This window comes from Coenobita brevimanus, chromosome 71 (genome assembly GCF_032717465.1).
Source record: "Coenobita brevimanus isolate Jiangsu-jjx chromosome 71, ASM3271746v2, whole genome shotgun sequence".
Classification (NCBI taxonomy): Eukaryota; Metazoa; Arthropoda; class Malacostraca; order Decapoda; family Coenobitidae; genus Coenobita; species Coenobita brevimanus.
The window spans coordinates 29,906,000-29,919,411 of NC_137024.1; the positions used below are offsets into that span (position 1 = coordinate 29,906,000).

At 42.1% G+C, this 13,412-nt stretch overlaps 1 protein-coding gene across 1 annotated transcript in view; it reads left to right on the forward strand.

Annotated features, from left to right (window-relative positions):
* The window catches only part of AMPdeam (AMP deaminase), a 317,845-nt gene that overhangs the window by 66,206 nt on the left and 238,227 nt on the right, over positions 1–13,412 (forward strand). The window contains exon 4 of the mRNA XM_080277977.1: positions 9,133–9,271. Within this exon, the coding sequence (XP_080134103.1) occupies positions 9,133–9,271 (139 nt within the window). The remainder of the gene's footprint in view (positions 1–9,132; positions 9,272–13,412) is intronic.

A 13,412-nucleotide genomic window follows, 5' to 3' on the forward strand; every position in this document is an offset into this window, starting at 1 on the left:
AAGGGCAATATCTAAGAAATTTGGCACAATAATATTTTCAGTGTTAAAATAACGTCATCAGCAGAAATATATTTTTTGCTAGTGTCTTGCTGGACTTTGTGAGCATTTTGCAGCCATGTTTGTTTTGTTTTTGTTATTCAGACCAATACAGTATCATATCATATTTGTCATTCAGACCAGTACAGTATCATATTTGTCAAATACTATGATAAAGGTAAGTTGTTTTTTAAGGGCAATATGGAAGAAAATGGTGAAGTGCAAAGTGCCACCCACGACAAGGCGGAAGTACCTAGGGTGCTTTGCACTCGGCAGAGGTAATGCTAAGACTGAGCAGGTAAGGCGCCACCCTTAGGAACATTGGCAGCTGTAATTGGCCATGTGTGGGTGACAGCACATTCTGATTGGCTGGCTGGTCACTGCTGTGGATGACATACAAATGGAGTTTACCCTTTGTGGCACACAACGGAACTTACACCCCAGACCAGGTGTCAACAAGGTTGCTTGGAGCACACTTCTCACTTCAGACTTTGACCCTTACTGCACTAATAGTGACTTTGCACAGTCATAGGGTAGTGTTTGAGGGAGTGGCCGGTGGAAAAAAACAGGTTTCAGCCAGACATGGGGTCTATTATTGGGTTTCTATTACTATTACCATTAATTTCAATTGCTCTCTATTATACTACTATTATAATTACTTTAGTGATCATCTATTACTATTACTATTACTATTACTTGGTCATCTGTTAGTATTACTATTACTATTAATATATTATTTATGATAACGGTATTAAACTGAAAATGGTTTTTATTTTCATTATTGTTGGGAGGCTGTTCCACTGAATGCACAAGTGTATCTGGATCACCTGATGGCCTGTTGACCACTCTCCATTCTGCACGGTCTCCTATGGTGTACCTGCAGCTTGGAGAGCAGCCAACAGGTAACCAAGGTGAGAAGGCTGTTTTTATTGATTATGGTAAACGGTATTAAAGAAATGTCTGTAATGGGAAAGTAATATACATTATCTATTACTTTGCCTTCTATTACTATTACAATTACTATTTCAGCCAGGAACTTGTGCACTGTTACTATTACTATTACATTGAAAACCATGTAATAGTCTATTACTGTTACTGTTACATACTACTATTACCCCATGTCTGGTTTCAGCAGGTATGGCGTTTTACCCTTGTGGCATGCAGCGCCTCAGTTGAATTCATCAGATCAGTAACTAAACCCTCTTCTGTATTACCTGAGGCCTTCAGCATTTCAACAGTCAACCGATACACACCCGTCTACTTCTCCAACTGCATCCCGTCTTTTGCCCAACTCACAGTAGCAACATCAGTTAAAGGCCAAGGGTCAAACACTGGATCTGCTGAATTAAAACCTTCCCTGTTCCAGTCAAACTCCTCATTCTGGGGCTGGTTGTAATACTCTTTCCAGGTGCCTCTAATATCTTCAGTGTCGACCGCTACCTTTCCTTCACCATTCTTCACACACTGCTCACTTGTGATATCCCTGATTTTCCTTATCATTTGATTTGCCTCCAGAAATACCATATTCTTCCTTTCAGCACTGTACAGCTGTATAGGTCGTCCAGTAAAAGTCTCCGAGACTCAAATTTTGCCCTGCATACGTACTTTCTAGCCCTATGCTTTGTAGCCACCTGTTTTCCTTTCCCAGAAGTCTTCTTTTCTCCTTAACTGCAGCTTCTACACCCTCATCCCACCACCATGTTACTTTACATCTTGTAGGGCCCCTTGTCCATCCAGACACTCAATCAGTAACTCTCAAGAGATTATTCTCAAGAGCTGTGTACTGTTCATTAATACACTTGACAAAATTTTCCTATTCAGCCACTATACTCATCTTGTTATAGAAGGCATCCCTTACTGCTTGATTTTTCAACTTTCCATATTTTCCCCTTGGGAAGATGGTCCTTTTCTGCACCACTTGCTCCTTCAGCACCATGTCACATATCAGTAATTTGTGTTGCTGTACATACTCTACTCTCCCTATAACTTTAATATCCTTCACCAGCCTCCTATCAGTCCTCAACCAGAATTTAGTCAATATGGCATACAGTCATGTTCATTACCTCCCCACATTTGAGTATCCTTCCCCTTCTGCATTCATTGTACCATATGCTCATCCCCCATGTACCCTGACATATCCCTGAACTGCTTCATTCACATGACCATTTAAATCCCCACCAAAAAGTGCGGTCTCATCATTCCACATGCCACCAACCACACGTATCAAGTCATCCTAGAAGACAGTGGAATCTCCTAAATTGCATGATCCAGAACAATGAGTTCATAATATGTGGCAAATCATGCAACAGTATTAGGAACTCACTGAAATTACACACAATTTGTTAATATAGCCTCAAAATTGACACTTTTCTGATGCCCCGTGTAAAACGTGCCACCATTACTTCAAACCCGCATGTCTAGCCAAGCATAAACCATTTGTAGTCAAGGATGGCAGTTACTGAACTAATCGTACTCAAGTATAGCACTTACTATAAACCAGTCAGTGTGCATCCCACCCACGCTAAGCATGGACACGCGCGCTTGATGCCTCGGCGCCCAGCTCAGTGCATTGTCTCCTCTCCGTTGTTAGCTTGTGGTTCCAGTGTGGTTTTTCATGAGAGGATTTTTTGTTTCCCCTCTGCATCCTCAGTCTACCCAGTGTCACTGTGCCTGATTGTAATGCTCCAAAGCTTACAACTTCTTCAAGGAAGGGGATGAAGAAGCCAGCATTAATGTACATCCAAATGTTAGATGTAATAAGGAGGATTAACGGTGGTGAGAAGAAAGCCAAAGTTGCCCACCATTACAGGCTCAGTGAGGCAGTTCTTGCGGTGATTCCACCTACATTGCAGCAAACTCATAGTCTCAAGTAATTTTGGCATATATGCGATACAGATAGACATACCCTGCTCTATGATCCATCACTAGACGATGCCCTGCCTTAGTGATGTAAAAACATTACTTTCCCCGCATATCAATGGCCAGTCCCTGGTTATTCGATGGGTTTTTATCCAATGGGCTTTTTTTTAACTGATTTTGATGAAATTTTTTACTTAAATTTTGTGCGTAAGTTGATTTATAAACTACTTTTAGACTTAGATTAATAATTTTTAGTCACTGATGGAGTGAACACTGTCTTTTTGGGGTACAATTTATTGTTTGATTTTTTCCAGCCATATTTTAAATTATTTTCATATTTTATTTTTGGGTTTAGATGAGTAATAAACTGCCTTTTAGGCTTAGTTTACTGTGTTTTAAAGCTACTTGAGGGTGTAGGTGAGCTAGAAACTTGTTTTTGGACTCATTTGGGTGGGTTTCGGACTTGGTTGGGGGGGGAGATCCCAAGGCCCCCAAATGCATCTCTATACCTACTGTGTTGTAACGCCTCTGTTTAATGATACCCTGGCTGAGCGATGGGTTTTCCCAAACCTATCTCATCATTATAACGAGGACGGCCTAAAGTTAACTGTTGAATTGTGGCTGCAAGAAATGACTGGAAAAAAAAAAACTCATTACATATGCAAAACAGATAGTTAACTGTTGAATTGTGACTGCAAGAAGTGACTGGAAAAAAGCAAAATACAGTATACCTACTTTGGGGCATTTAAAGAAGCGGGCAGGCCACCCACAGCAGTGTTTATCAAAGGTCTCTCCAACTGGCTGCGTTATTTACTAACCACCGCTCCGACTGGAAACGTCAGTGTATCATGCATTTTAAATCCTCATTTATGGCTTTTAGAGGTAAGTTTATAATAATGCCCAGTAGCTGTGGTAATCCAGGAATAATATCAAGGAACCTGTGAAAAACTTATTTCAATAGAAAATATGGAAAGGTGGCATCTGTTTGAAAAAGAATGAATCTAGACAACAAATTGACGATTCTTATGATGACACGGGGGCAGCTGAGGGCGATGACGACACCGCATCTGTTGTCTCCGCACTGGACGTTGAGATGCTTCTGAGGTAGGTTGATGAGGAGGAAACGGCACACAGGCAGCAGCATGAGGCAGCAGCACACTCGCCTTGTGCGGCCCCAAGCCTCGGAACCCCTCCCCCCTCCCCCATCCATTCAAAAAATGTCGTCAGTTTGAGTCAGGTAATAATCTTGCAGTCTTGTTCATTCCCACTTAATATGCTTCACTAATTTCTTTTCCAGGTTGTTAGTTTTCGCTGGTGACCAGCTTGATGTAGGTCTGGGGATAAGGGGGGCAACTTTTCCTAGATGACTGACCCCTAAGTAAATTTCCCATGAGAGTAGTTATTTCTAACTCGCAGAACTCTCAAGTTGCGGCGTGTGCTCAGTCTCATAAAGCTGCAATTTAGGAGATTCCACTGTATATCTTTTTCTTCATCATCCAGGCCAACCAGCGAAGCATATGCTGCTATAACTGAAATCATGAGTTTGCCAACCAATGTTTTCCATGCTATAATCCTTTCATGTACTCTCATTGCTTTCATGACACATTCCACCCATTTCTCCTCAACCAGCACACCCATACCACCATATCCATTTACACTTTTTACTATAATCTGATCAACTAAATATAATTTGTTTGCTGCTCTTGGGTGTCTGCCCTATCCTCTCTATCCTTCTTTCCTTCCATCCTCTTCTGTCTTTCCTTCATTCTTTCCTCGTCCTTCTTCCCATGGGTGACTTTACACTCCCCTTTCTGTCTTTCTTTCCTTCATTCTTTCCTCTTCATTCTGCCTTTGGGTGACTCTACACTGAGTGTCAAGGCAAACGGTTTCCTGTACACCAGGTAACTATTTACTGCGCCGGGTGGTAACCATATGACCAGATTTTGGCGCCTGGTGGTTTTGTGAGTAATTAGCACTCCAGTTGGATTGAGCCGGTGAAGGTTTATATCCAAGGGGTGGTTGGGGTTTATTGCTTACATAATGCCACTCAGGGATGAGTGAGGCTGGTCACTCTCATCTTAAATAACAGGACCAACTTGCCTAGCCCCAGGCTTCTACACTCCTCATGAGGCTATGTAGGATTTGGTGATGGATGGATGGATAGAATTTGGATATTGAGAAGCAAGCATAGAGCATGGAGGAAGAGGGTAGAAACAGCAGTCTTCCCTGTTCTCATACCACCTCATTGTAATAAATTTCAGTTACTATTACTTTACATGTTTGGTGTACATTTTCAGGGATTATATCCTACATATCTTTTGTGTTGGTACAGTAATCACTCTAATATCCGGACGCCCAATAACCGAACATCCCCACTACCCGGACCTTATCGTCCTGGGATCCAGCATTCCCAAAATGGTCCGAAAACCCAAAAAAATTATAAAAAAAAATCGATTTTTTGCCGTCCGTAATTTGAACTTGCCGCGCGCGCCGCGGGAGAGCATTGTTTTGGTTCGTCATTCCTCCGACGTCCGATAGAGCGCCGCTGCATCCTCCCCACTTCCCGCCTGTCTCTCACCGCGACTGGACCTACGCTCTTCGTAATGGCTGCCCACGTGCTCGCTTTTGTGGTGGTGCCGTACTTGCTGCAAGGCCTCCTGCTGCTCTCGGCCCTCCTCTTAGCGTGTGTGATGATGGCCCTGCCACCTGAGAAAAGGAAGAGAGTGGTGTTGACTCTGGAAAAGAAGAGGGAGATATTGGAGAAAGTTGATGCGGGTTGGTCTTCTTCACGCATTCTCCGCGAGTTTAACCTGGCCCGGTCGACTTTGTTCGATATCAAACGTTCCCGAGACAAACTCATGCAGTACACGGCTGACTTCTCGTCGAGAAGCAAACGCAACGTGGAAAGGAAGGTTATGTTTACCCCCAAGTTTGCAGAAATCCACCGATCCACGTTGATTTGGTACCGACAGCAACGTGCAGCTGGTGTGATGGTACGTGGAACGGAGCTGAAGGCTGCTGCTGAGAAGTTTGCAAGGCTTCACGACGCCCTAGACTTCAAGGCATCCGAGGGTTGGCTCTTCGCGTTCAAGTTGCGACATGGCCTTACTAACCGTAAAGCACATGGTGAAGCATTGGACGCTAACGAGGATGGAGTTGACGAGTTTCGGCACAAGGTGAAAGGCTTGATCGACAGGGAGGGCCTCACTCTCGGTCAAGTCTATAACGCAAACGAAACTGGCCTATTCTATCGCTCGCTGCCAACGAACACTCTAGCCAATGAGACGGAGAAGCGTGTACCTGGCCGCAAGCTTTCTAAGGAACGGATATCTGCTTTGTGTTGTGCCAGTGCTAACGGCATGCACTGGCTTAAGCCCGTTGTTGTTGGCCGTGCAAAGCAGCCTCGGTGCCTTCGTGGGGTGATGGATGTCCTTCCTGTCGTCTGGTACCATTCTTTGAAAGCATGGTTCACAGCTGTGATTTTCAAAGACTGGTTTCACCATCACTTCGTCAAGGAGGTCATCCAGTACCAGACGAAGACACTGGGAATCCCTCGCGACCAGGTAAAGGCTCTCCTTCTGCTCGACAATGCACCTGCCCACCCGTGCGACAAGGACTTGGTTGCTGAGAATGGCCGTATTAGGTGCATGTTTCTGCCACCTAATACGACTGCTCTCATTCAACCCATGGACCAAGGAGTGATCGTGGCAACAAAGCGCCTGTACCGTCGGAAGTTCCTGGACGAGGTGATGGTTGTTCTCGAGGACGAGGACGAGCGCAGGGAAGGACGTGACACTCAAGGCAAGCGGACTTTGGAAAACCTTCGCCGCTACAACATCAAGTCTGCGCTGTACAACTGGGCTAGTGCATGGAAGGAAGTCCCTGTGAAAACTCTTGAAAATGGTTGGTCTCGTCTGCTTCTCGGAACAGATGTGGAGTACGATTTTCTGGGCTTTGACGTGGATGACTTCCATGCACGGCTACGTACGCACGGCGACGTTGTTGATGTGGACGATGTTCGTGAGTGGTTGGACGACGACGAGGGCGATCCTGGGTATCAGACGTTGTCTGATATCGAGATCGCGTCTTCGGTTGCTGGTGTCAGTCCCGAACTTGAAGATTCCGACGACGAAGGCGACGATGATGCGGACTTCTCTCAGCAGGACACTACTCCAGCCATCCCCAAGCTGAGCGCACTCCGGGAACATCTAGAGTTCGTCCTAGACTACCTGGAACACCCGGACTGCGACAGGGAGATGGGGCCCTTGGGACTCGTGGAGGAAGTGCGTGCTTTCCGGCAGCGCATCATCAATCGCCAGAATCGTCGGTCCTTGCGTCAGTCAACGATTGACAGTTTTTTCAGGCCCGTGACCCCCACTGTGCCAAGCCCTGGCTCCACTCCGTTGCCTCCCCAAGACAGACCCTCATGCTCCAAGCCACAGCCCAGCACATCAGCTACAGTGGAGTCACCGCTTGATGTGAGTTTGCGGCTTTCGTCAGAGTCTTCTATAGTCGGTACGCCATCACCACGACCCAGCGATGCACCCCTTGGTCGCCTGCCAGTGATACTCTCGGACTCTGACAGTGAATAAACAGCAAGAACTTCTCCACTAGACCACACGGGAATTTTGAGTGTTGTGCAGTGAAAAAAACAGTATGTTGTGTTAAGGTTATCGAAATGAGAGAAAAGACTCAGTGGAAACAAAATTTAACGTAACTAACCTTCTTTGTTTTGGCTTTGGAAAATAAAAAAAAATTGGGAAAAGTTTATGTGCAACACAAAATTAAAATGGAACATTATTTGGACTAAAGTGAACACTGTGAAGAGAACGGACTTCTGTGTGTTATTGACTAAGTTCAGTGCAAGACTTCAGGAAGAGTGTACTGCAAGTGCTTCAGGAAATTGTTCTTACTGTCAGAGTCCGAGAGGAGGCGGTTATTCATCGAGGTGGCCAGGGACTTGCTGTAAGTAGCCAGAATGTTTCATATTGTACTTTTTTCCATACTATACTTACCAGAATGTTTCATACTGTACTTTTTTCCATACTATACTTACCTCATGCATGTGCAGTAGGAATGTGTTTTTCAGAGTTAGGCTAGGTTAGGGTCCATAAGTACCAGAATGTTTATTAATGTATGAACATACTTCTAAACCCTCATTTTATGTTTCTTTTGCATTTATTTCAGTCATTTATGTGCCTTATTGGTGTGATTTGGGTCTTAAATAGGTGCTATGCATGTCCAGAGGGAGTTGTATAGGTGTTTCTCTGAGTTAGGGTCCATAAGTACAAGTCCATAAGCTGGGGCCCAATATCTGGACGAAACCAATAACCGAACCTACCGATGGCTTTATTGATCTGGATATTGGAGGGATTACTGTATTTAGAGGTAAGGTTGAGGGCATAATGAGATGAAACTGTGATGACGTAGGATTACCAGTGGAGGAGATCATCTAGTTCTCTGTGTGTGTCCTTGTTTAGTAATTTCTTATTCACAGCCTTTGACTTGACTTCACACCCACACCATAGCACACTTCTTGCAGCGTAATACTTTTCAGACTGTCTTTACTTTTTTCGGATTGTATAAACTATCTTCCATGATGGCAGCAGGAGACATCCGTTTCTCAACTTTCACAGCTGTTTCTAGCTTTTGAACAACAGATATGAGCACTTATTTTTCATGACTATCTTTCTTGTTAACCTAAGGCATGAATGCTGTCTGTTCTACTATACTGCATGAGACATAGCACCAGTATTCATGATGTATCATTTTTGTATCATTTATATATGCATGCATGTGTTAGCCTTGGTCACCTGATGGCAGCTCTCCATGTTGCTTGTTCTGTGGCAGCCTCCCTATTCAGTCCCTTCCCCCTGAGGTCACACTCAGTGGCCTTGTCCCAGGCCTTTTTAAAGCGCAGACCGGAGATGTAGCTTTGCCAATGATGCTGGATGATTGCATTGTTTTATTTTGGGAACCGAGTGCATTGACATGTGACAAGGGAGATTAATGCACACATATTGCAGTTCAACAGTTTATGCATGTTTTGGCAGGTAAATCAGACAGTGATAACAGAAATGGTTTTATGCGCTGAATCGTGAGTTTGTTAAATCAGGGTGCATAAAATCGAGCATATACTGCACTCTAAACATTTCCATAGCTGGGTTTAATTCTTACATTTCATGGCGGTTTGTAATCAAAGCACAAAGCTAATTTAGTTCTCTCCACTCTGGGCAGGGTGGCAGAGCGGTCATCCAAGTATGAGCCCTCTGAGACAGCTTTGGGTGATGAAGACACCAAAGTCACCGATATTGATGAGATGGATTATACTCCCCACTACCAGCGTGTTTACATCAGTGGGGAGGAAACATCCAATGTGAGTCACCATATCTTTTCCTTTGTCAGCATTATGTGCAATAATAACTTTCTTTTCTCTCTCCTCTCACTACACAGGTCGTCCCCCACTTACAAACGGTCTATTTACAAATTTTTGCACTTATGAGTTTGTACTTTCAGTAATATATTCAATAAATTACATGGTATTACATGAGATATTCAACATTTCATTATAAAATAGGCTTTTTGTCAATGATTTTGCCCAACTGTAGGCTAACGTAAGAGTTCCAGGCACGTTTAAAGGGATTGGTAGGCTTGGCTAGGCTATGATGTTCAGTTGCTTAAGTGTATTAACCTCTACACGCCGGGAGGTTTCCAATGTTGCACACTCCTCCCTACAGGTGATTTCGTTATTATGGAAAAAAATACCCTAACTTCAGACACTAATATCTGCCAAACTATAACAGCCAGAGAAAAAATTAAGGATACAGAAGACTCATCAACTCTTTCTCTTTAAATGAAAGTATCCCCACGTCTCCAAGTGGTTCCGTCGATGAGTAAGGATATTTTAAAATTCAAAGGGTGGCAGGAAGACGTTTGCAGCTATACACGTCAACCGGCGTTGCTCCGCGCCCAAAATCGTGAAGGCTGTACGCGTCAGCAGGTGTGTAGGGGTTAAATGCATTTTTTTCCTAAGAAAAAATTGTCTTATGAGCAGTTTCTCAGAATGTAACCCGTTGGTAAGTGGGGGACAACCAGCATTCAGTACTTATTCATGTGTATTGTGCATGTTCTCTTTCTACTTGTTTTTATTGCTTTTCCATTTGTGAACTTGCACTTCTTCCACATTGTTCTTCTCACTTTCCTCTGTGTGACTTTTTTTTATCCTTGTCCTTTTCTCTTTTCATTCTTCGTATTTGTATCTTTCTTCCTCGTTCCTCTTACATTTACCTCTCTGTGCTTGTTCTGTTTGTACTTATTCTTCTCAAATATCCCTTGTACTTCTTATAGACTGCTCAGTGCAGCCTCATTTCCCTAGCTATTCTTTCCTTTCTGTCCACTTTTGACCCTTCCCGAGTGCCACCTGTGTAAAAGTAACTTTAATCAGACCTCTGCCTTTTCCACCACAATTTCTCGCTCTTGAGTTGTTTTTATTTTGCTGATACAGTCTATAATTCTCATAGCCCATATTTCATCTTTATGATGCTTTTCCCAGGTAGCCAAATTATAGGTGTGTAATTTGGACATGTATTCATCTATATACTCATTTTCCTTTCAGCTCTTTATTTCACTTGGGTGAATTTATATGACATATGTACATTTGTGAGTCCATTTACATATATGTAAAATTATTGGTGCATCCTTTACAGTGCATTTGCCATTGTTTGTCTGATGATAAGTAATGCTTTTCAGTCCTGAACATGATACAGCATTAACAGCATCAGGTGTTTTAACTACTGCCAGGTGTTATAAACTTGTTGTACAAGGTGTCCTCTGATACCTTTGTGTGTGATGTTACTGATCTTTTAATGCACAGTGATTGGCACTTGCAACTATGGTAGCATATTTTTTGTTGATGTGTGTGTGTGTGTGTGTGTGTGTGTGTGTGTGTGTGTGTGTGTGTGTGTGTGTGTGTGTGTGTGTGAGCATTTACTAAGTCACAACAAAAAGCCATTAATGCTACCATAATGCTTGAAGGATGCTGAGAAGGCTGATCTGTTATTTATCATTGGGAGTTTTGGCTTTTTTATATTTTCAGACATGCTTCAAGAATGTAGAAACTATTTGTTTTTCTCATATGTGTATGCCTTTATATTTTTATTAATTCCATTTATAATTGCAGGTATGTGTTGTACTGTGCATAGGAGATCTAGTAATCTGAGTGAAAGTTTGATCAAAATAGCAAGACATTTAATACTGGTGTTAGTTCTCCTTTCCAGAAAGTGCTGTATGTGGCAGTTGTCCACCACTTTCTGGAAATTGTGTCACAGTCTGAGCTAAATTTAGCATTTGCTGAATATGACAGTGTTCAATGTGAATGATGAGTGAATCATTGTAAACTGGATGAAATTCTGCATTATATTCTTGACCACAACTTCAGACCACTAAATGTGAGACAAGCACTATCAAAGCAATGGCCAGACACTGGCCTGTCTGCTAAAATTGTGTGATAGGTATGGGGAAGGAGGAGGAGTGGTAGGAGCCATCAGCTCCCTAAACTCTCCATCCCATGACTTCTCCTATGTCACACACACTCACCAGAAAGGTAAATGTTATGGTTATTGCTTCTCTTATGTGTCCAGCATTTATGGGTTCAGACAAGTGGGCAGGTGTATAACTTGGAATTTTTCTCAAATGTGCTCTTATAAATGTTTCATGGGACGATGTTGATAGCCTCTTTTACTTTACACTTTCACCCTTCTCTTTCTAGAGACAGCTTACCCCTTCATATTAGAAAGTATGTTAAGATAATGATGATAGAAAAAGAGAGAGACAGAGAAGCATCGTGTGGTTGTGTGGTCATGGTAACTCTTGCTCTTACTTCCCTCTTTATGCTGTCAGGAAAATATGGAAGCCAAGGGGAAGGTAAGGAGTCACATCCTTTGCTTCCTCCCTATTGTATATCATAGCTCATCCCTGTCATTGTCTTTTTCTTATTGTTTCATTCTGTCATTTAGCTCGTTCTCCCTTTGTTAACTCTCTCAGGTTTCTGTGACTCGGCTGAATATATAATATAGCTTTAGTTGGAAAAGAATGCCTGTACTAGAGTTTTCGTAATTATGAGAGAATTGATTGGTGACAGTAATAACTCTTTCATTCTCCTATGACTCAGCTGAATAAAATCGTTTGATGTTAACTGGAATTGAATACTAGAATTGTTCTGATCATGAGAGGGTTAATGGCCTGTTTGGCTGTAATTGCTCCTTATGCCCTCTACCCCTTACTGTGTGTTTTGCCTTGAATGTTTATTTTTGTGTTTTAGTCAGGTTTCATGATGTTTGTGTGTTTGTTCAACTCCACTTTAGTTTGTAATTATCCTTTGGCCTTCGTTTTTGTATTTCCCTTTTTTTTTTTTTTCCCCCACCCTTGCATTGTCCTGTGTGAGTTTGTCATGTATCATCCTCGCCTGCATTTTCCAAGCATTGTGTGGGCCTCCCCGTCCTTTCAGCTCCCCTTGAGTCCCATGTTCGGTATGGCTTGTTGATGTTGTATTGTGCATTGCTTATGACCCAAATGTCAGGCAGGTATGAAAATTTATGCAGGCCACTCATCTCTCAGTCATACAGTACTGTTGTTTATGTATTTTCCAGGTGTTTGATATGTCTTACATTTGGATATTTTGTGATTGTTGTGGTGCCCTTGCTATTACTTTGGAGCAGGTGATCCATTATACCATGATTAGTTTCAAACTAAGGTTAACGAAGTGTGAAACTTAGAAGCAGAGCCAGTGCCACTTTCACCATTTCCAGTTTGGCTTATAGCTTGTGGGAAAATGCAGATTCATTTTGTTTTCCATTACTACTGAAACTGTAGGAGACAGAACAAATAAACAGAATTATATGAAAGGGCAAAATTCAGTATATAGTGCATAACATATTAATGGGCTGTGTGTTGTTTGTTAGTTATGCATTCTTATGGGGCCGTTCTTGCATTCAGTGACTACAGACTGGTGATCAGTGTGATGTGCTTTATGCCTGACCTATATTTTGGTAAAGCTTTTTTTTTTTTTTTTTTTTTTTTTTTTTTTCCCCAGAGTTTAGGTAGTTTGTTATGTAAGCAGGTGCATTGTGAAGCTCCTAGCTTTATGTTGTACATTTAAAGAAATGCCTTCGTAATTATTTTTTTTTTTTTTCTCTGTACAGTATATTATATACATTCCCAAGATTTTTATTTTCCTCTTTGTTCAGCATGACTGCATGATTCAGAATATATTTATGGCTTTGTTATTGAATACAGGTATGTATTTTTGCCTCCTTTAATCAAATAACATTTTTATCAGTTTGTTCTTGCTCCCTTCAGACTGATATTATTCAGCTAAAGAAGGATTTGTGATAATAAGAATCAGTGAAGACTATGTATGGTATGTTAACCTTCTGCAAAGTTAGAACACTCTACTAATTGGGATAAATTTGTCTGAAAATTGCAAGAAGTACCAGTAATTGAAAGAAGTATCATCTGAT